Genomic DNA, 27092 nt, shown 5'->3' on the forward strand with positions numbered 1-27092 from the left:
AACATCTGGAATGCCAAGATGGTAGATAGATGGTTATGTACATATATATGGTTAGTAGCAGAGTGTCAGTGTTGCTTTTATAACCAGCACATTTTTCATAGAATGATTTTCTGAGATGCTAGCCAATCAGTGCCCCAGCTGCTGCTCCCATGGGTGGGACAGCTAATGTTTTGGGAGAGTTGTCTTTAGACAGAATCAAACACAAAATGGGAAGTGTAGATGTTAATACAAGAAACAATAGAATAACAGTTTTTTATTGGTTATTTTATGAATTGATTATAATTAAATACTACAATAAGATTATTGTGGCATTTCATGCTCCAATTTACCTTTCAGGGTCATTCCTAGGGCACCCCTTATGGTCTCCCAGGGTTCATGTGGGAGGCAAACACATACCATCTGTATACTGTATGTTAGTGTTCATGCTTCTTGCACTTTGATCATACATGACACCAAATCTTCTCTCTACATTCCTCAGTGAGAAAACACAACTGTTCCTTATATTTCTACATCTGTTACTGACATTATGAATCTTCCTTCACAGAATAAAAGAAAGGGACGAGAGAGTTGGATTTTCCGCAAGTTTATTTCAGTATAAGTGGTTTTTAAAACACCTCACACTGGTTCTCCACACATCTCATTGTACTTGCAACCTCCGAGATAAGCAAGCAAGACATTAACATCTTCAAACATGGCCAAGTCCAACATGATCAAACTCTGTGCCCAACGACATTTTAAAGCAAACTATCTGACGAGAGTCGACATTAAGACAAGTGGGGAGCAAACGGTCACATAATAACCAATAATTATACTTTGTACATGTGTAAAACCTGACTAAAAAGAGAGTGAGAGGCTGACTCACAGCAGCCGACACAGAAAGGAGCAGTGATCTGACAAAATGCCCTAGCAGTAACCTCCTCTTCATCCTCCTTAGCCTCGAGTACGAGTGTGTATGCATGCATGTGCACTTGTGTTCTATCATACAAACAGTACATTACATAGAAACCCAATGTGTTCTAATAAGGCATTATGTGGCAAAACAGAACATTAGAAAACAGAGCAAAAAAACCAAAAAAAACCCAACAAAAAACAGCATTAATGCCAGAAAATCTGTTTTTAAGGCCAAGAAAACAGAACAAAGTACGTAATGAACAGGGTGAGGAGCTGCGTTCAATCAAGCTTAAGTTTCGAGGAAACCTTATATGTCAGTACAGACACCGTTTAACAATCTGGGGAATAAAGAGATGAGGAAAGTAATACAATGCAGGAAATATGTGGGCTCTGACAAAAATGCTTTGTTGCTCGGGGGTTAGTAAATTGGGCTTGTGTTAAAACAGTAAGGTTTGTCTGCAGAGGCCAGTCTACAGAGTAATGACAAAAAAGTTTGTTGTCCACAGTGGGATGGGTTACTGATACATTGTAGCGAGGGCAAAAACCAGAGAGTGTGCATTAACTTCACAGGCGGTGATAGTAGCATAATGAGCTGGGACAGTACCGTAAAAAGTACAGATATAAAATACATTCATGAAGACATCTTTACAAACAAAACAAGAACAAGGTCAATAGAAAGCAGAACACCATCAATTCAAATGGCTCAAGCCGAGAGGCAAAACACAAATATCAGTTAATGGACTACAGTACAGACTCGGGTGAGGAGGGTGAGGAGCAGAACAAAGACGATGACTCCCAAAAATCTATTTTTGTGTTGATACATTTACAGACGTGCAACACTTAGACTCTATACAGAGAGACGATATCGACTGGTACTAAAGATTGGTCTCACGTACTTAAAGGAAGCATCCAAATGACAAAAACACGTGTTTCGTCGCATCGTAGTGTCTAGCCATGCAGTTGGATTAAAAATGTCATTTGTGGTGCCCACAGCTTGACAAGTTTCCATTTTAAATTTTCTTTCCAGAAACAGTGTCCCTGTTAACCCTGTTTTGCTAACTGGATAACAAGCTAGCCTGGTTGCCTGTTCAGGCTGGCTAGTGCTAGCATGTTAACAGCTAGCTAGCATAACGCTGGTTAGCTTGCCAGCCCGCAAATAGCTTGCCAACTAGCCCCACATTAATGTTAAAAAACTTCCACTGAACTGCGCCCTATTTCATGAGGATATGTAAATGAATTGAGCCACTTTCTGGTGTGATAAACAGATAAACCACAGTGTCAACAGAGCTACTAGTTTTCATTAGAAAGTATTCCAGTAAAACTCAATGTATAGTAGCAAGCACACTGTTTCTGGAAAGACATGCTGCAGTTAAAATCGCACAAATAATGTAAAAACCGAAGAAAATATAAACAAAACTATCTGCATTACTAGATACTACCGTCAGTTCAGACATGTATTTTTGTGACTGTTTGAATTAACCCTTTAAATCTTTTTCTAAACCAGATGGTGAGCCTGACTCTTCATCACAACTACTGACAATAATCTTCATCTGCCAGTCATCCCACACACAGCAGATCCAGTACCCTTTCAAAAGGTTTCTTTATCTATTCAACAGTATATGAACAGTGCTGCCTAAGCCATGGTGGTGATGGTGGTGCTGCGCTGGTGTCCACTCCGACACAGTTCCCTGAGAACCCACTTCCTCTACGACTACAGCTATGGCAAAATGCTGGGGACGATAATTTGTGGCCCTGAACGTTAAAAAAAAAAAAAAAAAGAAAAAATACACATTTTACAGAATGATATGGTGCAGCATTACAAGGAAAGGACATATTAAAAGCCAATATTTACAAATAGTTCTGATGATCTCAACAGTGCTGTGAGGGATTCTCTCCCACTCACAGCCAGGAATATTCTCCTATCATAGTACATGTGTTGCCTCTACATACAGACATACAACAGTGTGCTGGTGGTGGAAAATAAAGGTGTATCTATGAGGACACTGCATGGTGCCACTGGTAAATCAAATCACTGGGCTGTTTGGTTGAGCTGCGAGTGTCAAAAACTTTGTTAATGCGTTTATAACAATCAACACTTTCTAAACTGCTGATCATTCAAATAGACAAACAATTCAGAATTTATAAATGATGGAACATGATCCACAGTTAATTCTTCCAACTGCCTCGCACTGGCCACCAGTTACATATACCGCTATAGTACACACTGTACTATTACCAAAATATGTAACAATTACTGCTCTGATATTTTCTATTTGTACATATTGTATACAGCATTTGTCTATATATTTGTTTTTTGTTTTTTTTAATGTGTGTTTTCTGCATTCTATATTCCAGTCTCTGGATGCCTTTTTTGGCTTTAAGCAATGAACCGCTCCTATGGATAGTGAGTTTGCATTACAAATAGGGTCTCTCTTTCCCTGGCACGCTCGACAAACTCAAATCCTTCACAGTTTGCTTCAGTGTCCACCTCTTCCTCACAGTCCTTTTTTGACCCCATATATATATATATTTAATATTATAAAAAATAAGTTATTGCGCATCCAAAAAAAGTGCATTGTATATTTGAAAAATATCTCTTTCTCTCTTTTCCATTTTTCTTCATGTTTCCTGCTCATCTGTGTTGTTTCCCATCGACAGATATGGGATGGCGGCGAAGTTTCCGCCCGCTTCCTCTTCACTCCATCGTACCGCGCCACTGATAGGGGAGTGATGGGGAGTAAAAGGGGAGTGGGGGCAGAAGAAGAGAGGGGGAGAAGAGAAGAGAGAAACAGGTAATGGAGGGACGTCTTGCTACGCAATGACCATGGGAACGTCATCTGAGAAGCCGCTGATCATGGGAGCATCTTCATCATCATCACCTTGAGAGGAAGAGAGGGAGAAAAGAAGAAGAAATGTTTAAGAAAAAATCTTTGCTGTTAAAGCTAATCAATATTTTTCTATAAATAATTGGGGATGCACAAAATTAGACTTTTTTTAGACTTGTATGACAAATTTTAACTTCAGTTTTCAGTCACAGTTTGCTTAAGTTGGGGCAAAAAACAAAACTACTTCTGCTCGGAAAGTGGTAAACTTAACCATAAATTAATTAATAATTTCTGCAGTACGTAAATGGTCTTGAATCATAAACCATTTGTCTTTCTCTGGTTTCAGACAGCAACAGTTCTGATAGGTGGATCCATACCAGACATCTCAACTCCGTATAATCACTTCTTACTTTTCTTCCCAATTATTTTTTGCCATTCCCCTGTTGGTGGACCATGTGCCTCCTCCAATTTGCATCGGAACATGCCTTTTACACCTGTCAGTGACAGCTCCCTTAGAATCCCCACCTTCGACACTTTGCAGGCACCCCGACCAACCCCTGGGAGTTGCCAATGCAGCGCAATTGTGTAAATTGCACTCCCTGAAGCGGCCAATCAAAGTACTGCCACCAGGTACTGAACCCCAATGATCTCTGCGGTGTCAGGCCACAGCGTCAAAACTATCTGATTGTCTCACCCAGTTCATCCCCGGAGGAGAAGATTGCAGAGCCCAGGCGGGAGTTATAATGGGAGTTTGCGAAGGCGGTAAAATTGTTCTGCAGCCGGCGGTGTCGGAGGTAGAGCACCACCAAGCCACCGCACACTCCGAGCAGCAGCAGGAAGAGGACAGGGACCACCACTGCTGCCATGTCTCCTGAGTGGCCCTCAGCACGGGAGGCATCGCTGGCCCCTGGAGAGGTGGGAAAGTGACAAGTACAGTATAAATGGGAAAGCAAGTCTGTGTTTTCTTTCAGATTTATTATTACAGCAAGGACTCCCAACCAGGGGTACACCTCTGCAGTTGCCAGAGGGCATGTGAAAATATTGTGGAGTAACTCATTTGAATAAATTGAAATTATAATTTAATTAAAAATATATGTCAACATATTGAGTCAGCTGTAACACCTGAACAGCAGATGTGCATGGAAACTAATTAGTAAGAAGTGTAAAAGTCATAAATGGTTGAAATAGCTTAAAGTAAGGGATAAAGTTAACTAAAAATGGATAAATGGCTGAAACATTCAGCAAGTAGTGCAAATGTTAAACAAACCAAAACACTGAAAGTTTAACTGTATGAAAATAAGTATTTTATTAATATTGACTTCTATTATCAATAGTGTTAAATACCATCTAGTTTAAAATCAATTGAAATCAACAGATTTAGAACCATTGGTGGAGTTGATGAAGGGGTACTTGAGTTCATCTGACTAGACTGTGGGCTACATCAGAAAAATAAAAAGGTTCCACTACCTGCTGTCAGCTGGTTATATAGCAGGAGTGCAGGTTCCCCACACAGCTGGCCGTTGAGCAGGCAGCGGGCCTGCACAGAGAAAGTGTAGTTGTGTCCAACCAGCAGGCTGCTGATGCGGAAATAGGTCTCAGTGGTGTTTCCCAGGTAGGACGTCTGGTTGGTCACACTGTCATACACATGCACCTCGTACCCCTATAAACAGCATATAGAGGTTGATGGAAGAGCAAAAACCACACACTTAATATGCTTCTTTTGGACTGTGGGTTTCTACTGCTGTGCTTGCTGATTAGATCTTGCCATTTTTATATATAATAATAATATTATATTATATAATCGACCCAAATCCTCCTTGTAATCTGTTACAGCACACCATGTAAACACGAGGTCCCTGGTTTGATGTAGACTATCACACGTTGTTCCCCATCCCTCGGTTTTCCCTCACTGTCTATTAATCAATGAATCCATTTTGCTCTGTGCTCCAATAACAGTCAGTCAGAACCTCGCTCAACTTTCTCCTTTCCTGTACTTAAATATGCTATATGCTAGGCTAATCTATCTTGGAAAGAAACCACGCTTTGAAGATGGCTCAAAGATAAAGTGAAACATCACATCAGTCAATCAATTGTTAGCTAGCTAACTAGCTTTTATTTTGCTAACATTAGCTATTAGATGTAACTAGCTAGCTAACAATTACCGTAATGTAGATTTACTAGCTAGTTAATGTTAGTGTTTTACTATGTAGCAAAATACTAGCTAACAAGCTAACCAGCTTACTTGCCAGTTAACAATGAATGTAAATTAGCTAGCTAGGTAGCTAGTGTTTTGCTAACATTAGCTAACTAAAGATGCAACTATACATATGTCACTTTTACCTTTTAACCATCTTAAAAATGTGTTTGTGTTTTGAACACAGACGAGTCTAGCACATAGCATATCTAAGTACAGGAAAGAAGAAAGTTAACTGAGGTTCTGACCGAGGCTTGCTCAGCTGTTGGAGCACAAAGGTCTTATACCTAGACAAGTACAGTAGTAGACACTCATATTGAACCAAAGATATTGGTCAGTGGCGTCTCACCCTGCTCTCATTGAAGCCCTTCTCTCTGACAGCCAAGCTCTTCCAGAAGAGGAACACGTGGTCTTTTTCTGTCAAAATCTTCACGGCTTCAGGAGCTGGAAGAGGAACTGCAGCAGAGGGAGAATTTTTAAAAATATTTTTTAAGCAATATATTTATTTGTACATGTATAGCTTATATGAAGTGACTGGTCATACTTAATTATGTTGGAACTTAATCTCTTAGCAGTGAAAGCCCTGAGCCTGCACCACACTCACAAACACAGACAGTGCCATGGAATGTGTTGTGTTACACAATCCTAACCAGATGTATGAATTTGCACACAGTGAAACAGGATTTTCAGGATTATTTTCATTTCAATTGTATCAATTTATGTATTTTCTCTGCTTAAAATGTTACAAAATTAGCATATTGCTTGTCACGAGAACAAGGCGTCAGCTCTCTATTGCTTCATTTATCGGAACAGGGATCGATAAAAGCTGTAAATCCAAACAGACACAGAAAATCTGGAACCTACAAATCTTTACTTAATTACTTACATTTCTTAGTTTATTTGCTGCCAATTATTTCTCTGTTGATTGACTAATCACTTGACAGTTGGCTTTACCCACTGTACAGCAGCTGTCCGAACATAGCTAAGCAACTGTCACTAAGCATAGGGTGCCTGCCAAGTTTTAGATTTCTCCACATGCTGAAGTATTGTAGAGTAGTAAGGCCAATAAATAGCATCTCAAGATTTTGGAGGATGAAGTCTTTTTTTAATTTTCCTTCCAAAACCAAAAACATGTTAAATATGTATGACTGTTAAAAAAAAAACCTAATCTTTTATGAATATTCACAGGAAATAATCTGCTTAAAATTCATCCATGATGCTCAGTTCACTGTTTTGGTTCATTGTACAGTTTATCAGTTGTTCCCTACTGTTATTGTAATTCATTGAATATAATATAAAATATTCATAAAATAGGAGGTCAGGGGTTGTCAGTTGACAGAAAAGGGGTGGCTTGACTTGTGATGCACACACAGCTTGTATCCAGTGAGTGTACCTGTGCTGAGGGTGAAGCTGGCCTCCTTGGTCATGTTGCGCAGGCGGACAGAGACGCTGTATCTTCCGCCTGGCTCCAGGTCTTTCAGCAGGTACTCCACTGTGTTGTTCTGGGTTGTCAGTTTGTAGTCCCGCTCCACCTTACGGATCACGTCCCGCACGTGGATCGCATACGTCTACAGATGCGCAGACAGCCAGAGAGAGGACAGGAAGACACAAAAACAAAAACAAAAACAGATACGGTTACAAAACAAGTTCCCAGTCTTTTTAAGAAATCATTTCCAAGAACTTTTCCAGGACATTTTCCAGGAGCTTTTCTTGACAATACAGGACAGCACTTGCTTATAAATGGTGGTAGATGGTCAGCGTTTATGGGACACTCCGCATTAGCTTGCTTTTGTGGCTTGGCTGTTCTCACCACAGCTAATTCTTCCGCTTTCCGAATTGACTAAAGTTTTCCTCTAACCACAACATTAATTAAACCACAGCACAGGCTAAAATGCAATTTTCCCAGACCAAATAGATTTTTTTTTCAGGATATTTGGCCACTTTAATGAATCTCCAGGTCTTTCCATGACTGGAAAACTAGTCTCTAAATTTCCAGGTTTTCCAGGATGTGTGGGAACCTGGTGGGAACCCTGTTGTGTATCATCAGAGTTGGGTAAAGTCGGGTACATAGAAACACGATTTGAAATATTCAGTCTAGTATTACAGAGGTATTGATACAAATTATAAAGTCTATACAGAGTGACAAATAATTAGATTATGTATTCCTGAGAACCTTTCGAATAAACAAATAAATCAGATTTAAAACCTGATTAGTTTCCCATGAAATGTCCTGCTCTGGATTAAAGGCACCTGCCAGCACAGGTGTAAACATCAGGATTTGCATAACTGATTCTAAGGCGAAAAGAATGCAGTCCTTCTCTTGTTTGTTGTTTATCTTGATTCTTATCATCATGTATCAATATCACAGGAACATGACAGTGTGGTACCAGAGGTGAGTTCGGGGCGTCGTAGGGCGGCTGCCACTTCAGCATGGCCTGTGTCTTGTCTGCTCGCACGCGATGGAGGTTCCTGGGCGGCAGCCTCTCGTTGGGAATCATTTTCACCACAGCGTAGTCGGAGGGAGGACCCAGGAAAGGAGTAACGGCACGGACCTGAATGCAGACCGAAAAAATGACATGTCATGGCGGCTCCGGACCACAAAATGTGTAAGTCATACAATGACGGAACAGGCCAACATTACAATTTGTTGACATAATTGGGTAATTATTGTCCAACAGAACTTCCACTACTAACATGATGTCTGTTTATATAATTGAATTATTACTACATTGGCTGTCTATGGGAGGCAAATGCAAATACATATGTCAGACATGATGATCTGTAAAGATTACAGATGTAATCACTGATTTTCATCCATATCAGTAAAAAGTGCCTTGGGGGCTGCATTTAGGGGCGTGGTCAAGTTATACCCTACCTATGCGATACCCATGTAAAAGTACATTTTCAGCATTGCCACGTTGTGCCACGAGTTCTAGAGCATGTTGTGGGCACTAAAAATGCATTTAAAATTAATAAATAATAATTCCTTCAGTTTCAATAGGGCCCTATAATCTTGCGGGCTGGGTTGTATTATATTTTTCACATCATGTCACATGCCGGAGGGAGGGGGACGGAGGGCAGCTTGAGATCCCTGCCCTAGTTTGAATACAGTGTACCTGCAGTTAAACACGCTAAAGTGGTTGAATTTAAATTCATTCTTCAATCATTCATGTCGCTTTGATCAACTCCCACAGCAGCTCACACAGCAGACAGATCACGCTTCCCATTTGCACCTGCATTCCTCCAATTTGACACCGAATAATTTAGACTTGTGCTGCTCTGACTTTCTTCTTTTAAGGAGGAAAGATTGGGGGTAATTTAACCCTCCTTTTCCCCCTACATGTTATCTTCACACAGACATTTCTGCTGGAAGAAATTTGGCTTTTTAGTGTGAAAACACTGAGGGATAGGCTGAAAGATGTGAATGGTTTCACTAGAGACATTTGGGGGTTCAAACATCTGCCCAAACGTCTCCCCAGAATGAACGCTGGATTGATTTAAGTACACATGGGTAATAAACTTCACTTAAACAAAAGTATTGGTGCAGTGTTCAGCATCAGCAAATACTCAATCATATAATATATAATTCAGGACAAACAAAGACGTGGATCAGGCTGTTGATGGTGAAACAGTTGGTAAAGGGCTTAGAGGAAGCTGGTAGGATGTTGAGAAGACTCACCAGGAAGAGGTACTGCTCATCGCTGTCTACTGTGACAGTCAGGCTAAGAGAGGTGGTGTGGACCTGACGAGGACTGCGGTACAGGTCCAGGAAGGATGTAGCGTAAAACACACCGTATGTCTACACACAAACCCAGAAGAAAAAGGTGCTTTAGTGAGTGGAACGTGATCCTTTTTACTCTACGTGGAAGCATTGTTAGTGCAGAGGTATGCAGGCTTTTTGGTCTATAAACTCTTGAAATAAAGCAATGTCTACTTGCGTCTCTAGATTTGATTTATTCAGGTGGTTTCATTTTTGTAATATTTTTCAAATTTAATCAAAATGTTTTAATAGTGGCCCAGGAATATTTAAATGTGTCATTATGTTAATTATCTTGTGACCATTGATTGTATATGATTAGTGAACAGAGCTTCTGAGTCTGGGAAGTTAAACCAATGTGGAACATTGCATTCTGTCTAATCGCCAGCAGAGGGTGACTCCACTGGTTGCAAAAATAGGTGAATTTGTATTGACTGTAATGACAAACTTCTTACTTAAGTTATTAGCTCAGTTATCAGTTTCGAGAATGTGGTCAATTCTAGCTCCAAAAAAAACACAAGATTATAATGGCCATAATGCCAAACTCAAGGCTTCAAAACGGTTGTCCACAACCAATGGGTGACGTCACAGTGGGTTTACACTTGACGAGGTTCCCGCTCTTTAAAAAAATATCATTTTCCAGGAGTTTTTTCATACAGGACTGCACTTGCTCAGAAATAGTTTGAAATATATATTTGCCGGTAGGCCTCGAACTGACTTAAAGTCTAGTTTTATGTCTCCTTTTTTTAACAATGTAAGGTTCATGATAAAGTGTTTCAGGTTCATTATGACTCTGAGAAGATCAATGCAAGTTTGTTCCACTCTGCGTCTGGTGTGAACAACAACATGGACTGAGATAGCTGAAATGAAAAGGGAGTGTTTAAAATGTTTTTCCATTCTGCTTCAGGTCTGGTTAACCCACGTTGAAGTGTCACACTGTGCAGCTGTTGACTTTCAAACTAAATATGCCCCTAGATTTATGCAGGTGAGAGAGGGGCTAAACTACAAGGACAGCATAAGATTATTTCCATGGTATTTGGTCAATCAATTTCCAGGTTTTCCTATGAAAACTAGTCTCTAAATTTTCCAGGACACATGGGACTTGCTTGTGACCCCTCAGATGTATCTTGCGACTGCCAAGTTTTGGGCACAATGAGCAGACTCTGTCATAAGTGTATACTTATATAAGCATTTGGATGGCCCTATAAATTTATCATAATTTCAAAACATATTTCGTCTTTAGTTTAAAATTGTAAATATTAAAAAAAATAAATAAAAATTTTTTTTAAAAAAATTTTTTATGTGTTTTCCCTACACCATCTAACCATTTTGGGAATCTGTTGATACTTTATCCCTGTGCATGGATCATGATAAATTGATGCATTGAGGTCTACCTGAGCAGGAGGTCCGCTGATGGTCCAGCTGCAGTCCACAGCCGTCTGGTTGAGGGCCCGGGCTTTGAGGAGGGGCCGGTCTGGTTGGGTGCCGGCGGTCTGATGATGGGACAGGGCGGTGGGACTGTCTCCTATACTGGTGTGAGCCCACACAGCCACCTCATACACTGTCCCCGCTGTCATGTTTGTAGCTGGAAACAGGCGGCACACGTTCATTTCATTCATTCAAAAATGTGTGTAATGCTTGATAAAAATTCACCTGGATGAAGAATCCTACACTAACAGTACCTTTGAGGATCCCCTCTCTGACTGTGTAGTTCTTGTTCTCCTTGACATGCGTGTCAAACTGCCAGGACAGAATCACTATGTACTGTTTCACCTTAAAGAAACACAAGAGAGACATCAGTCGTGTTTACACAGACACAGACAGGCACAAGACTGTGAGATAACACACTGAAGAGGTGTTTCCGAGAGAAGTTCTCACCTCGTACTGGGAGTTGAAGCTGAATGAAAGGCTCATGGAGTCGGCGGTGATGCTGTCAGCAATCACAGAGGGAGGAGGCAGAGCTGCAGCAGAGACAGAGCCGGTCAAAGTGGAAGTTAACGCTTCATTTTATTTGCATGTTTGTTTTATTTCCGATGGATTCAAGCAAAGAAAAAACGTAATATCTGTATTAATGAAAAGAGCAACAGAGTGGATCCTCTGATGGATCTGAATGTACATTACACTGAAGGGACCACAATGACAATTTAGTTCTTCCACCTTTTTTATCCATGTCTAGTAATAACTAGCTTTATTTTCAAAATGTATAATAGGACACTTCCTGCTAATGAGAACCTGAGCTAAAATGTTGATTCATTATGGTTTTATTTTATTTAATTCTTTATGTCTTTAATGGATAGTGACAGCCAAAGGTAGCCAGGAAAGGGGGAGAGACAGAGATGGCTGGAATTGAACCCGAGTGGTTTTCAAGGTGTTTCTGATGAATGGGACAAAGAAATCCTCAAAACAATTAAACATCTGAATCCCCTAAAGGACAGGCAGGGGAGACGAACTATCTCACATGCAGCATTCACATTACAAACACTGGTGTAACTCTGCACACCTGCACAACCTGAAATACCTACTAAACACCAGTAAGTGGCAGTGTTGGAAAGGTTTTCCAAATCGGAGTGTGTGCGTATGTGTGAGACACTGTTGGGGAGACCAGCTCACCTTTCTTAGGGGTAATGGATTTAACCTCAGTCCAGTTGCCCACGCCTCGGCTGGTCACCGCTGCCACCTGGGAGACAGCATCACAGATATGTTTAAACACACTGTACTGCATATGAGAATATCACAATGTCAAAGTGGAGTGGTACAAGGAAGTCTGTGTGTGTGTGTGTGTGTGTGTGTCTTACCCTGAACCTGTACTGAGTGTCTGGCTGCAGCTCTTTCACCTCAGTCTTGGTGGCGGTGCACCTCTGTGACGTCCAATCAAGACCTCCTCGCTCGCTGTACTCAACCTGACATCACACACACACACACACACACACACACACACACACACACACACACACACACACACACACACACACACACACACACACACACACAGATGTGTGAGACATACGGTAGTTTACAGCAGATGCAGAATCCATGAGCTTGTGTGTGACAAAACAGCTGTGTGTAAAACATCATTGTCAAATGAAATGTGATATGATATCAAACAAGAGAGAGAGTGTGTTGTTTACTAAAGGAGGATAAACATGCAGAGAGTTGCGTTTCTCATGGCAACTAAATAGTGAAGTCAAATGAATCTGTGCCACGCTGATGAAAAGGACTCACAATGTACTCTCTGATGAGGCCGTGTCCTTTGTCGGGAGGGGTCCAGGAAACTTCCACCGTCCCGTCTTTACCGTTATCACAAGACAGCTGCAGGTTCCTGGGCGGGTCGGGCACTGCAGGATACACAGAAAAACACGCAGTCATCAACCAGAGTGAAAACATGTCTACTGTCTATTGGATGAGAACTATATGTGTCAGTGAACACGTTGGGGTGTTCAATACAATATTTAATAGTCAACACATTTCAGCTCAGATTAACACTTTTCCACACTTCCATACTCTGTGCTTGTGGACAACTGATACTGACATGTCCATTCTGATGCCGTCTTCTCATAATGTGGATTCAGAAAAACAATATTAATATTTATCAACTACAGTAGGTAATTTCGGTTGTGGTTGTAAATTTGGAAGAAGATAACTAAATGTTTTGTTGGGTGGTAATAGCAACTTGTACACATTTATTTCAATAAAGACTGAAAAACATGTGAACCATGTTCTGGTTCCCGTAAAAAATACTCACGTCCCTCTGGCGTCCTCACTGTGATCACCTCGTTGCTCTTATGCAGCTTGCTGAGACACTGAGTGAGCACCTTGACATGGTACGTGGTGTCTGGTTTCAGCACGTTCAGTTTGTAGCTGGTCTTGTTGCTGTGAGTGTCCATGATGGTCCACTGCTGGGTGCCCACGAGCCTGATGACAAAAACACAACATCAGCAAAAATGTTTCATTGTTATTAACAACAACAATAATAATAATAATAATAATAATAATAATAATAATAATGAACTTGCACATTGCAGTAGTAGTAAATGCCTCCTGCATCATTCAGTTGGTGCAAAGATGCTGGCTCACCTGTAGTATATGAGGAAGTAGCAGGAGTCCAGAGGAAGGTTTTTGGGGCGAGACCAGGTCAGAGTGATGGCACCCAGGAAGTCTGGGGTCCACTGGAGGTTCTGGACTTTATAGGCCAATGTGTCCACTACGCAAATGGGGGAAAGATGCATTATAATGTTTAGGATGCTCATTTGAGTGTTAAATGAAACACACACAGCCTGAAATGAATGCTAGTAGCCAGCAGGTGGCAGCCTTGCACTGCTTTCAAAATACTCAAGTAGCCCTGACAATGGAGCTCACCCTGAGTGGTTCACGTTGCTTTTGAAGGCTAATTCTAACAACCTGCATGTAATCTAAACACACGTGGTCATAGTGAGAGTATCTGGGACCTACGGGTGCAGTTGTCCTCGTCGCTGTGGTCGGAGCAGTCCAGGAAGCCGTCACACCTCTCACTGTCCAGCACACAGGCCTCACCGTCAGAGCAGCGAGTCCCGTTAATGCAGAACAGAGGCCCACGAGTGGCTGGACAAAGAGAAACGGGTTTTACTTCACTGTTCTTGTTATTGGAATATCTGAATACAGGTTCTCTGCAGCTGTCAACAGGTTACATTTAAGACTTTTTAAGACCATTATGAATGCAACTAAAGATCTATTTTACATCGTTTAGTGACAAAAATTGTTTTACAAAGGATATGAAGGAACAGGGTATTGGTCCCTGTTTTTTTTTTTTTGTTAACATGATCAATAGAAATTTTTGCCAAATACACATTTTTTTCTTTGTATGTGTTTTGTGATTGCAGGTGTTCAGCAGTGGTTCCCGACCTGGGGGACAGGGCTTCTTGATTTTAAGGTGATAGAAAACTAAAAAAAAATATACACAGTAGGCCTATATCTCAAACTCTGGTTCAATTCTGTGAAGGAAAGTAAACGTAAAATAAAGGAAATCATCAGTGTCTGGGACAAGAAAACACTGAATATCTCAAAAAGAAGCCTATTAAGGTTCTATGATTGTTAGAAATTATACAAAATAGATAATACAGGAAATGCTTGAAATTCATTCAAAGTGATAACTTGTTTTACACCAACTTCTTGCAGTTACTGACTTCACTGTTTGGGTTATTGTACAGTTTGGAATATAATATGAAATATCCATAAAATATGTCACACAGGGGTCACCAGTTTAGTAAATGATAGAAAAGGGGTGCACTGAGGACAAAGGTTGGGAACCGCTGAGACTCACGGCAGTGGGCTTCATCAGAGCCGTCCTGGCAGTGGAGCTGGCCATCGCAGCGCTGCCAGTCTGGAATGCAAAGTGGGGGTCGGCGACACAGGAACTGACCCCGACTGCAGCGACCAGGGGAGGGCGGGGGAGGAAGGGCCTGGGTGGGTACTGGAGCCAGCGTCACAGAGCCATTAGCTGCTGTCACAGAAACACAGAATGTTACAGTGGGCATTCACATTTGTGTTACTTTATTGGTGTTATTCTTATTTTCTTTTTAACTGTATATTTTATTCAGGTTTGTTCAGTTTGCTCAACTAAATTTGAAATCTCCTTGTTGCACATAAGTCATGAACCTCAACCGATCAACAGACAGAGTGTGTACCTGTGGGGCATCCCAGCTCATCGCTGCCGTCGGGACAGTCAGCGTAGCCGTCACACACCCAGGTGTTGATGATACAAGCTCCAGATCCACAGTGGAAGCGGTTGGGGGCACAAGTAGAGGGACCAGGGGCTACAGTGTGAGGAGTAACACCACCTACAAGGATGGAGATTCAAGTTTAAGAAGAAGAGTTTGGTCATTTCAAAATATGAACAAAATAGAGAGCTAAACAACTAATTTAAGATGTGGCTATACATATGTCACTTTCGTCTTTTAACCATTTTCAAAATGTGGTTGTCCTTTCAACATAGATTAGCCTAACATATAGCATATCTAAGTACAGGAAAGGAGAAAGTCGACTGAGGTTCTGACTGTTATTGGAGCACAGAGCAAAAGGGGGCGGGACTTAGGAAGGGTCCTTTAATTACGAGACAGTGATGGAAAACAGAGGGATGAGGGTACAATGTGTGACGGTCCACGTCAAACTAAGGACGTCGCATTACATGGTGTGCTGTAACAGATTACAAGTTTGTCATTGTTAATACTAAGGTTATAGGAAGTGATGTCACTTATAACTTAAACTAAATGCTTATGTTGCTTTTAACAACCAAGTAGTCTTATGACAGACTAACTGTACCTGTACACTGGGCCTCGTCAGACCAATCCCCACAGTCGTTCTCTCCGTCACACTTCCACCACGTTGGTATACAGCGTCCATTTCTACACTCGTACTGGAAATACCTGGAGCAGCCCGGGACCTCAGTGGGGGCAGCTGTAGCACACAGAGCAAACGTTAGCATCAGATACTGCTGCTTCCACATAACTCTTCAGAAGACTCAGCAGCAACAAAAGTAACCTACTGTGTATCTGTTATCTGTTCAACATGTGTATACAGTGTATAATAAAGGATAAACAATAGTTGTGCTCTTCAGTATTTCTGCATAAACCCTTCCTCCTCACCGCAGTTGGCCTCATCAGAGTAATCCCCACAGTCGTCCATGCCGTCACACTTCCACTCCAGGCTCACACACACTCCATTGGCACACTGGAAGGTGTACGCGTCGCACACTTTGCCAAACTCAGACGGCGTGGCTGTGAGAAAACACAGGGGCACGTTAGCAGGTTACAAAAATCAGAATGTTGCAGCATAGCACTGAAAAAATGTGTGTACACCCTCAATGTATGTATTACATTGTAGGTGTGAAGCAGAATAAGTTTTTTTGCTTGTTTGTTTGATGGAAATGTATGGATAAACAGCTAATGAGTTTTAAATGTGTGAGGAAAATATATAAAATGCTATTTAACAAACTAAACAAAATAACAAATGTGGGAATTTGAGGGAAATACATTTACATTATTTTTCTTCATCTATTTGTGTGATTTTCCCCTTATACAATGATCATTAACTCAGATAATAAACTACATGATTTGAATAGATTTTAGTTTAAGTCAGATAAGAATCCAGTAGCATTGAGTTTGGCAGAAACACAAAGAGATACATGGTCAGACAAACTGATACTACAGAACTAGTTTTACAACCAAGAAAACAAGTGACTCAAAGAGCAGCTGTTGTTGAACAGCTTGTTGCTGTGTAAACAGATCCAAATATCACCTTCTGCTGACACATAAACCTGATTCAATGAGTCCCTGTTATTGTGCACAGGTGTGTGACCTCCAGTTAACTTAAATGTTTGATCCCATCAAACTTCTTTTTCATCTTTCTGTCAGTGTAGTTCTTTTAGCGGCTCATATTTCATAAACATCACTGTTGGTGTATACCTTCAACTGATACAGGTACTGCAGTTTTTCCTCATTCAAAGGCAACAAATGATGGGAAGAGTATGCACCTATACACTCAAGGCCCTTTTACCAAAAACATATTGATCGCATCCCCACAAATCAACAGTTTATAGAATCTAAACAGTCAAAACATGTTGCACTTCTGTCCAGACCTGCTTTTAAGATGACTTCTTTCAATAGTTTTCCAAGGATTGTAAAAAGGTTACAAGCAGGGATTAAAGGATAGGAAACAAATGTAGATAGAACAGCTCCAAAACTCTACCAATGTATTGTGTGAAAGGTCATAAGGGACAAAACTCACAGATAAACATCTTGTTTATTGAGGGCAAAAAAAAACAAAAAAAACAAACCGAATGTGTTTCAGCTCTAATCTATCATCCTCATCATCATCATCCTCATCATCATCATCAAGAAACAAATGTAATCAATGGAGGTCTTTCTCAAAAACAATACAGTGATACAGTAAAGGCATGTAAGTGCTCCTTACCACATCCAGCATACTCTGCGTCCTCATCGGAACCGTCTTCACAGTGCTTGATCCCGTCACAAACCAGGGACTGAAACAGACACTGGGCTCGATTCTTACATACAAACTCCATGTAGCGAGTACACAGGGGGTCTGTGGGTGAAAACATGCAAAATGACTCATCAACACACAAGGACTTCTTCCAACTTCATACTTAAAGGGCCAGCGGTAGGTTTCGGTGGCGTCTAGTGGAGAAGATGCAGAAAGTGACAACAAAATAATAATTTTCTAAGTTAGACATGGCCCGTAGAGTTCCACAGGGCTCTATTCTTGGCCCATTCTTATTCTCTGAAAATATGCTAAGGCTCAGTGACACTATGCATGAACGTATTGGTATTAAGCCTTTCCATTGTTTTTTTCTATTTATTTAATGTGGCAGTGGAACAGTCTGCAAAAAATGTTACATACAGCTATGCCTGTTTTAAACTGACCTCTAACTCTCTTGACAGCCTGCGTTCTCTATGAATCCAATTTTCGCTTCCCCTATGTTTAGCTGACATAAAGGTCATTTAGACCTTTATCTATCTAAAACTCTCTTGATATTTGTATAACTTTTGTAATTCTTCTAGAAGCAGTACCTTTCTGGACAGGATATTACTTCAATTTATTTTTTAACTGTCCTGTTGGACTCTGGAATAGTGATTAGTGTAATACCAACTTATATTTACTACTAGGCATTTGACTCCACATCTGATGACTACTGTGCATTCTGCTAAACAAATGGGATCACTCACCACAGTTGTGCTCATCACTACCGTCTGAACACTCCTGGGTGCCGTTGCAGTGTGCGGTGGCTGGAAGGCACGTGCGGTTGGAGCAGACGAAGCCATTACACAAAGTTTTCTCTGAAAACACACAGAATAAAGTAAATACCATATTATTGCTAACAGACAACCATTGCTTTAATGTTCTTTAGCTGTAGCTGTTTATGACTGCTAAAATGCCCAGCCTTGTTATAAGGTAAATGTGTGGGTCTGTGTCTCGTGTTTCCTGTGTGACAGTGCATACACACAGTTAATACTAAAGTTGTTGGTTGAAGCTTTAAAAAGAGCTGATATTCACATTCTTAGAACGGACTATTACCTGACCTTCAAAGCAGCTTAATTGTAGCTAAATTTTTTTGTATCCTTTAACACAACAATTCATCAAGTCAGTTGTATGGTACTGTATACCATAATACCACACTAATAAAATGTTTACCATAACACATTAGCTTAAAATCATTTGTGGAAAGAGCCAATCTCCACCGCTATGGCTCGCTAGGCAGTGTCTTTTTTCCCACTGTCTTTATAATATTGGGATTGTGAGTCGTATAGCTCTGGATATTTCTCTTTCTCAACAACTAATCTCTTGTTCTCTCTCTCCGTTTTTACAAATGAGCAATAGGAGGGCAGGAGAGAGAGCTGTCACAGAAGCAGAGAAGGAGAGTTGCTACTGGGGTCGGGATGTACCAACAGGGATCGTTTTTTCAAGTGCAATGGCGTGAAGTGACGCAGGTACCAGCAAGCATCTAGCCGCCAGCGATGAGAGGGATATGCATAGGTCAAAATAGGGGCAGTTGTTCTGATTTAGTGTTTTATTCTTCACTAGGACTGTATTTTTAGCAGGACTGGTTGGTGAGTTTATTCTAAATTTACACGATGAGTTCTACAATTACATGCTGTCAGTACATACTGACTGATTTTAATTTACAGCAATCAACAATCACATTTTATAAATATGTGGTTAACACTAGTACAGCCTGTCATGATGACAAGTATGTGACTGTCTCTACTTACCACAATATTGGGGGTCTTCGTCTGAGTCATCCTGGCAGTCGTCATCACCGTCACACGTCCACCGCTGTGGTATACAGTGACCTGTGTGACACTGGAAGCTACTGGCCTCGCATGTATGGTGGCCCACTAGGGACAAACAGAGAGAGATGAAAGGCTTGAAAAGCTGGAAAGGCTTGGAGCTGCAACACATTCTACCATTAGATAGATTTGTATTAAAATGGTTACATAAATAACCATATTGTTTGCGTTCCTGTGACTGTGCCAAAAGACAATGTTGTTTTTTCTCATGACTGATGACATTCTATTTCCACTGTAACGGATCTTAGAGCTTTATTTTTTATGATGTATCATGTAGTCAGTAACACAGTTGTCACCTGTGCAGTTGGCCTCATCCGACCAGTCTCTGCAGTCATTGTCTCCATCGCAGCGCCATGCCTCCCGGATACAAACACCTCGTGCACATGTAAACTCTCCTGGGCCACACTGGTGGGACTCTGAGAAATGCAAGAACTTGTTGATTAATGTTATTATGGATTGTGCATTTGTGTTGCCTGCAGTTAAGAGGTCTGGAGAAATTAAACCTTTGTTTAGCTGACATGAAAATCATTTACACTTTTATTTTACTCTTGCTGAGATTACTGCAATTCTTTTGATTTTGGAGTCACTCAGAAATCCCTGCAGCACTGGCAGTTTAATGAGAAAGCCACCAAGGGATTCAGTATGCCGTCAAATGTAGAAAACATAACATACAGAATCTAGCCAGCCTTTTCAGGTCATTAGTTTATACTAGAACCAAGCTTTTAATGATGTTACTTTTCAATCTTATTAACACTTTATTTGGGCAAAAACCTTTGATTTAGTTTGTTTTGTTGCTTATTATCATCTGTACATAACAAAAGAAATTCTGAATACAAATCTTCAAAGTGATGGCAGATAGAGAACAGTCACATCTTACCACAGTGCTCCTCGTCGCTGTTGTCTCCACAGTCGTCTTCGTGGTCACATTTGAAGGCCAGGGGGATGCAGGAACCTGAGGCCACGCAGCGAAACTGGTTGGATGGGTCACAGGTCGTAGTGGCTGAAAGCGGACAGGACACAAACATACATGTGAAGTTCTTTATGTAGAAGGTGCTTCTGTGAAGTGATGTGGCTGAATACTTACGGCACTCCTGTTCATCACTCATGTCTCCACAGTCGTTGTCGCTGTCACACTTCCAGATGCTGCTGATGCAGCGGCCGTTAGAGCAGCGGTACTGGTTAGGCAAACAGCTGTGCTCTGATTGGAGGAAAGAAAAGAACCCATGCGGCCACTAATAAATCAAATATGAAACTCAAGCAAGATCATATATCTTACAGCATGAGATCATCATGATTCTGCAGTATGTGCTTTTGTCTCACCTGTCTTGACGCAGGTGTTGTTTTGGAGCTGGTAGCCGGTGGGACACTGGCACTGCAGCTCTCCGTTGGGCATGGTTACAGTCGGAGCGCCGTCTGGGCAGACACAGGTGTGTCGGTAGCCGGGCTGAGGAAGACACAGCAGGCTGCAGGGCTGGTCGGCACAGGCATTATGGCCTGGTGGACAAGAGATCAGGACCTCAGTGTGAGCAGTAATACAGTGTTACAGTGGGTAATTTCTACCTGTAATCTACAGTTTGCCTTGATTAAGATAGTAATATTGATTCATTTCTCACTATCTCTTCTTTATTCTGCTAAGCGTTCCAACTTTCTGGACATGCCTCCACTCTCTGTTCCTCACCTCTGTTCTTCCCCTTATAGAAAATCTTAAGGTCCATAACTCCGGTCAGTCTGCCAACAATCAGCTCATTGTTCTGGGAACCAGCTTTTGGAGCTTTGAAAATCCCCATTCTGGACCAGTCGTCCCAGTACAGGTCATTCTGAAGACAACAGACATGAAAAGTCAACATATTCTACAATCGAATCAAAATTATTTCTGATAGTTTATTTCTTATTCAGTCTCACCTTGAAGACCGCAATGGCGTACGGGTGGGGCAGCCCCTCCATGAGAACGCTCCTCTGCCCCCCGGTGAAGTCGGCCCTCTCGATGCGGTCGCTGTAGGCTTCGGTCCAATACAGCCAGTGGTCGTCGGCTGTGATCCCGTTGGGCCAGCGGACGCCCTCAGACACGATGCAGGACACACTGGTTCCGTCCATGTAGCTCCGGTAAACGCCGGCAGCTCTGTCTCCCCAGTCAGTCCAGAACATAAGACTGTGGGACATACACAGGATAAATTTAACCTGAAGGTTTTATTTGCCATAAAGGAAAAAATAACAATGTAATAAATTATCATGGAGATTCATCAAATATTTGATCTGTACAATGTCAGATAACTACACCCTGCCTGGTCTAAGGTTCCTTTTTCCTTACAAATTCACACATGGCTGGCTATAAAAATGGCCTTATTTACCCCTAAGAGAGAGCAGACAGCAGAGAAAGAGGAAGCGAGTTCAGTGAGGCAGACAGAAATTCATTTTCTGACCAAAATAAAAAAAGGAATTAGGGAACGAGTGGGAAAAAAAGAATAACACAGAGGGGTAACTTTGTCAATAAGCTGAACTCATCATTAACAAAAGCAGAAGCATGTTTGCAGAAGTGGAAAGCAACTCTTTGTCATGGTATATGTGAGTGAGTGTGGCAGTTTCCGACATCCACTGTAAGAACATTTTTTGGCAAGTGTGGACATTTTTTCTGGTCATCCCTTCCTCCAATGTCTGGAGAATGACTGTTGGTCTAGGTCAAGGTTGGGATTAGGCTTATATTGTAGTAGTTAAAGCCACAATCCATGCTTTTCTGACCACAACAATGAATAATATTCATACAGAGCTGATGTTTTATTTCTTGTTTGAATGTATTGGATTTTTTCAATTCCATTTTTACAAAACGTACTCATACTTATATACAATACAAGGAGTCAACAGTCTCAGTTTAATACTGATGCCTCTATATGACCTACATAAACCCTATGTATGACTATTTATATACAAGTATTCTAATGTCTATATAATATATAGACATTATATATAAAAATATATATAATATATAACAGATTGTACCTTTATACTAAGATTAAGGGTAAGACGGTCCTCACTAGTATAGAATTACAAATGTGTGTGTGTGGTTACCTCTCTCCAGGCAGCAGAACCAGAGCTCTGGGGTGTTCCAGTATAGAAGAGTTGAGCAGAGTGTGACGCAGGTCGCCGTCAGGGTTAGACACCTTCAAACACAACAACAGGTTCATCAGTTTCAGTTTAAGACTCTGATAACTTCAAAATCAACTAATTAAAAAAATGTTAGGTTCCAGGTTTGTGTGAAAAGCAGCATTTTAAGAGTATGATGTGCAAGTACAACTTCCACTAACACAAACACACACAGGTCTGATAGTATTTGCGGTGTTTCCTGGATTTAGCAGTGCAGGGGCCAGTTTTTTATATGTGGATAACTAAGTTCGCTCGATTTGACACAAATCTGTTTTTTTCAGTTCTTCAAGCTGACTTCAAATGTCCAGCAGTCATTAGAGGAACAGTCCTTAAACCCAAACCAGCAGAGGTTTAACGGTGAGCCCATATTTATGAACTTCATACTCTTCTCATGAGTATGAAGAATATGCAGATTATTGAGAAAAGTGTGCTCTGAGACTCAAACAGATGTTTCTAAAAGTGTTCAGCTCTCAGCACTTTTGCATCTTCTGACTGAATCTTTGTTGTTTGAAGTTTAGTTTCTCTCCTGCATCTCCGTTTGTACTTTCAGATATCTGCTTTATTTTACCGTTTCATGTCTGCACTCAGCTCGTGTCAAGTTACTGCTTCTGCTTCATAACAAAAGCTTTTAAATAACAAAAGGAAATGAAAGGATTAGTTCAACCACGTTTAAAGGACAGGGCGCACATGCATCTGCAGCAGTACATGTATCGAGACCGATGCTGTCTTCTAACACTGCTATCACACACACACACACACACACACACACACACACACACACACACACACACACACACACACACACACACACACACACACACACACACACACACACACACACACACACACACACACTTCTGTACCTCAATCTTCTGCGCTCCGGCGTCAACCCAGTACAGCAGTCTACTGATGGGGTCGAAGGTCAGAGCCTCCACGTTCTGCAGATCTTTCCTCACTACAACCTCCTGACCTGTACTGCCGTTCAGACACAGACGCTGCGGGAGGAGAGAGACAGGTAAACATACTGCTGAGCAGTTACATTCACTTCACACAGGAGCAAAACATTTTAGCTTGTGTCTAAACCATAAGCTCTTCTCCAGTCTCTGCACTCATCTCTACCAGCCCTGCTTCTCTTGTGTTTGGTCCAGTCTGACCTGAGGCCAAGACAGTCTACTGTCGGTCTGGTTGCCTCCCAGTGGGGGGGGTTTCTTCTCACTAACCTGTATGGTGTCCAGTGAGATGTCAGCCCAGTACAGGCAGTTCCTGTCGTAGTCAAAGTCCAGAGCCACAGCCTCCCTGAGGCCGGCCAGAGGCAGGGCCTGGTCTGTGCCTGTGGCCAGGTCGTAGCGATGGATGGAGTTCCTCACAGCATACAGGATGAACTCGTTACTCTCTGAAACAGAACAGGAGACGAGACTGATGGGAAAAAAGACACTTGGATCTAATCACTACCAATACTGTTTGGACTGAAATAATATATTAAGTGTAATGTGTAGTAAACCAAGATTGGAAAAAGTATATTCTATCAGAGATTTCAACTTGTTTTAATTTATGATATTAATGCTTTTTGAATATAAACGTCTGTCTTCTGTCTTATTGTCAGCCTGATTCACAGATTTTTATTTATTGGGACAATATGAAAATTTCCTGTCACGATAATCTTCAAAATAACTGATATTATCATGATAATCCTAAAAATATGCTTAAAACTCCTAAAAAAACTATAGTGACTATCTAGAGCCAACATGGCGGACTCCATGGAAGGCGACCCGCGCTGTCAGTAGATGAAAACTCATTCTAAGGTAATGAAAATTTTCAGGTGATTATACACTAATGAAAACACAACTATGATAATTATATTCCATTTCTGACTATAGATCCTCCTAAATGTTACACACTGGACCTTGAACCTCTCATTCTGTTAAAAAACAAATTGTTTTATTGCATCACAGACAGGACACCTCGGATAGGCTCCTCATCTCCCTGACTGGGACAAGATTTCGGAATGACTGGAGAGTCATTGGAGAGTCTCAGTCCCCCTTGTCCCCTTGTTTAAAATAAATTAGGATATAAATATATGACCGTACATTAGACAGCTTTTTCAAGTCACACAATTCACTACAATCAACTTATATAGTGTTTTTATGGCGATAAAATCGGATACCGTCCCATCCCTACAACCAGTCTTCATCCTTCCAAACACCTCAAGGCCTGAGGTGCTATAAAGAGCCAACTTAGAGAAACTTAATTCTGACAGTGAAGTGTCGGTGTAATATTTAACAACAGTTCTAAAGTGTTGTGAGCAGCAACAGCCAGTCACAGACAAAAATTAAGCTGCTCCATTGTCCATTATTTAAAACAAATATTTTTTGTCTAAAGGACAAGTTTTTAATATCTTAAGTAGCAAGTAAAATGAACAAGAATCTATTATATTTATAACATAAATATATAAATGAAGATGAAATAATGAAATCAAAATGAAAAGCACACTGCTGCTGGTAGAGGAGGTACATCAGAAAATACAGATCATATGTGTGTTTGGATTGCAAATAATAAGCTGAAGCCACCACATTCTGATTTATACACCTATTATTCACCATGACTGATGATTATAATAGAGAGCAGGTTTACCTCCGACAGGACAAGGCAGCATCTCTCCATCCAGTCTGGACTCCACGTCTCCTCCACTACAGCTGTCTCCTGGTACCTTCCTGTAGCTGCAGCAGGACACAAAGAGTTTACTACAGTTCAACACTTGGTGGCGTACTCACCAAACACATCGATGGACGGCAGTGGCAGCTCGCTCCATAGCAGTAATAAAATAAAGAGAACAAAGGCTGGTTCTTCTTTTTCTATTCTGGGGGAACTCTCAGGTAATTCCACAGTGCAACCAGACAGGCTTCACAAGAAGCAACAAGGAACAGATCTTTTTACTTGTCAGGTTTCATTCTCACCTGTTATCTTGCCCTGTTTTATGACAAAAATAAATGTGTCACATAATAGGGTCTATGGATTGAGATTTGGTCAAATTAAAAGTGGGGCCTGAAAGCATGGCAGTTCAGAGACGTCCATGACTTGAAAATATAAGAAAAGTACAACGGGTCAATAAACTGCACAGGAAAAACAGCTTACCATATGGAAACTCATGTAAATGTAAACCTGCTAGTGCTGCAGATGCCAACATTATGCTAATAAAGCACACAAAAGAATCCCTGGCTGCACATTTCTGCACTGTAATGTCAGACGGCAGCAGCTTACCCTTTGCTGCGGCGGTAGGTGGTACCGACAGGACATGGCACTGGAGGAGCGTAGAGGTCACCGGAGAACTCGGGGTCAGGCACACACACCTGAAGAGACAAGTCTTCACTCAGCTTGAAGCCGTAATCACTGCAAGGAGGAGGAGGAGGAGGAGGAGGAGACAGGTTGGGAGTAAACACAGGGAGACAAAACAAAAACAGTTAGCTTTTGGCCTGTGATGAATGGCAGCACCTGATGTGCATTTTAAAACAGACTCATTATGAGTTGTGATGAGAGCTCAAGGAGCAATAACAATGTGCAGAGTGGGCTTAAACCAATGTATTGGTTTGCCAGTACTGAAATTTAATTAAGAGTCAGATAACAGCCAGCCAGCTCCATCGACCTCTGATATGAAAGAAGTCCCACTCACACCAAAGCTGATAAATATAGATTTTTACTGTGTGGGAGGATTTACCTCACCTCGTCTTACAAAACAATTTACCAATTAATAATAAATGTAATAACAATCGTATGGTCAGATTTGTGGCACAAAATATAGTCGTTTCAGGACATTTTCCAGGAGTTCATCTTGACAATTCAGGACAGCACTTGCTCACAAACAGTCGTATAATTAACCAGTAGACCTAGCATTGACTTTAACTCCAGTTTTATGCCTCTTTTTTTCATGATAAAGTGTCTCAGGTTCATTACAACGTCAAAAAGATGGGTGCAAGTCCATTTGACTCCACATCTGGTGTGAACAACTAGACTGACCGACATGGCCAAAATGCAAAGAGAACGTTTCCATGAGTGGAAAACTAGTCTTTAACTTTCCAGATTTACCAGGTTTTCCAGGACATGTGGGTCCCTGTATAAATGTATAAATGAAAATATGTACCCAAAAAACCCTTTCACAGAAGGTAAAGTGAAAAGGATTATATGTGTGAGCAATTCACCAAATTCCCTGCACATTGGTTTTTTGGTAGTTGTAATGTTTGAAATAATTTATATTCAATCAAATCAATTTGTCACCGATCAAGGATGATCAAAGGGATAAGATACACCTGATTCCATTGCTGTGTAATACAGTAACAGAACACATAACAATGAATACACCAAATACTCAAGTGAGGTGTTTCTGCATTTAGATTTGAACATTTTTGTTATTATGAGGTATTTTATGTATACAAAAACAGGGTTTCCACACCTTA

The 27092-nt window shown here is 41.0% G+C and overlaps 1 protein-coding gene across 2 annotated transcripts in view; it reads right to left on the bottom strand.

Moving 5' to 3' along the window:
• Positions 1-567: 567 nt before the first annotated feature.
• sorl1 (sortilin-related receptor, L(DLR class) A repeats containing) overlaps positions 568-27092 on the bottom strand; it is a 94741-nt gene continuing 68216 nt past the window's right edge. The window contains exons 15-48 of one of the 2 annotated variants that reach the window (XM_051397761.1): positions 25903-26031; positions 25276-25361; positions 23865-24037; positions 23508-23639; positions 22570-22661; positions 21409-21655; positions 21185-21323; positions 20827-21000; positions 20591-20704; positions 20384-20506; positions 19803-19922; positions 19429-19554; positions 18385-18495; positions 17612-17743; positions 16285-16416; positions 15962-16096; positions 15328-15480; positions 14964-15140; positions 14117-14245; positions 13742-13868; positions 13410-13579; positions 12890-13002; positions 12463-12567; positions 12278-12344; positions 11546-11628; positions 11350-11440; positions 11062-11252; positions 9590-9709; positions 8298-8462; positions 7304-7478; positions 6260-6366; positions 5184-5376; positions 4411-4623; positions 568-3770 (exon numbers count right to left, since the gene is read on the bottom strand). In XM_051397761.1, coding sequence (XP_051253721.1) covers positions 3703-3770; positions 4411-4623; positions 5184-5376; positions 6260-6366; positions 7304-7478; positions 8298-8462; positions 9590-9709; positions 11062-11252; positions 11350-11440; positions 11546-11628; positions 12278-12344; positions 12463-12567; positions 12890-13002; positions 13410-13579; positions 13742-13868; positions 14117-14245; positions 14964-15140; positions 15328-15480; positions 15962-16096; positions 16285-16416; positions 17612-17743; positions 18385-18495; positions 19429-19554; positions 19803-19922; positions 20384-20506; positions 20591-20704; positions 20827-21000; positions 21185-21323; positions 21409-21655; positions 22570-22661; positions 23508-23639; positions 23865-24037; positions 25276-25361; positions 25903-26031 — 4612 coding nt within the window. In that variant the 3' untranslated portion in view covers positions 568-3702. Of the gene's footprint in view, positions 3771-4410; positions 4624-5183; positions 5377-6259; positions 6367-7303; positions 7479-8297; positions 8463-9589; positions 9710-11061; positions 11253-11349; positions 11441-11545; positions 11629-12277; positions 12345-12462; positions 12568-12889; positions 13003-13409; positions 13580-13741; positions 13869-14116; positions 14246-14963; positions 15144-15327; positions 15481-15961; positions 16097-16284; positions 16417-17611; positions 17744-18384; positions 18496-19428; positions 19555-19802; positions 19923-20383; positions 20507-20590; positions 20705-20826; positions 21001-21184; positions 21324-21408; positions 21656-22569; positions 22662-23507; positions 23640-23864; positions 24038-25275; positions 25362-25902; positions 26032-27092 lie in introns of both variants that reach the window. The other variant, XM_051397760.1, reaches the window with a different exon arrangement.

The sequence above is a fragment of the Dicentrarchus labrax genome, unplaced genomic scaffold, assembly GCF_905237075.1.
Source record: "Dicentrarchus labrax unplaced genomic scaffold, dlabrax2021, whole genome shotgun sequence".
NCBI classification, from domain to species: Eukaryota; Metazoa; Chordata; class Actinopteri; family Moronidae; genus Dicentrarchus; species Dicentrarchus labrax.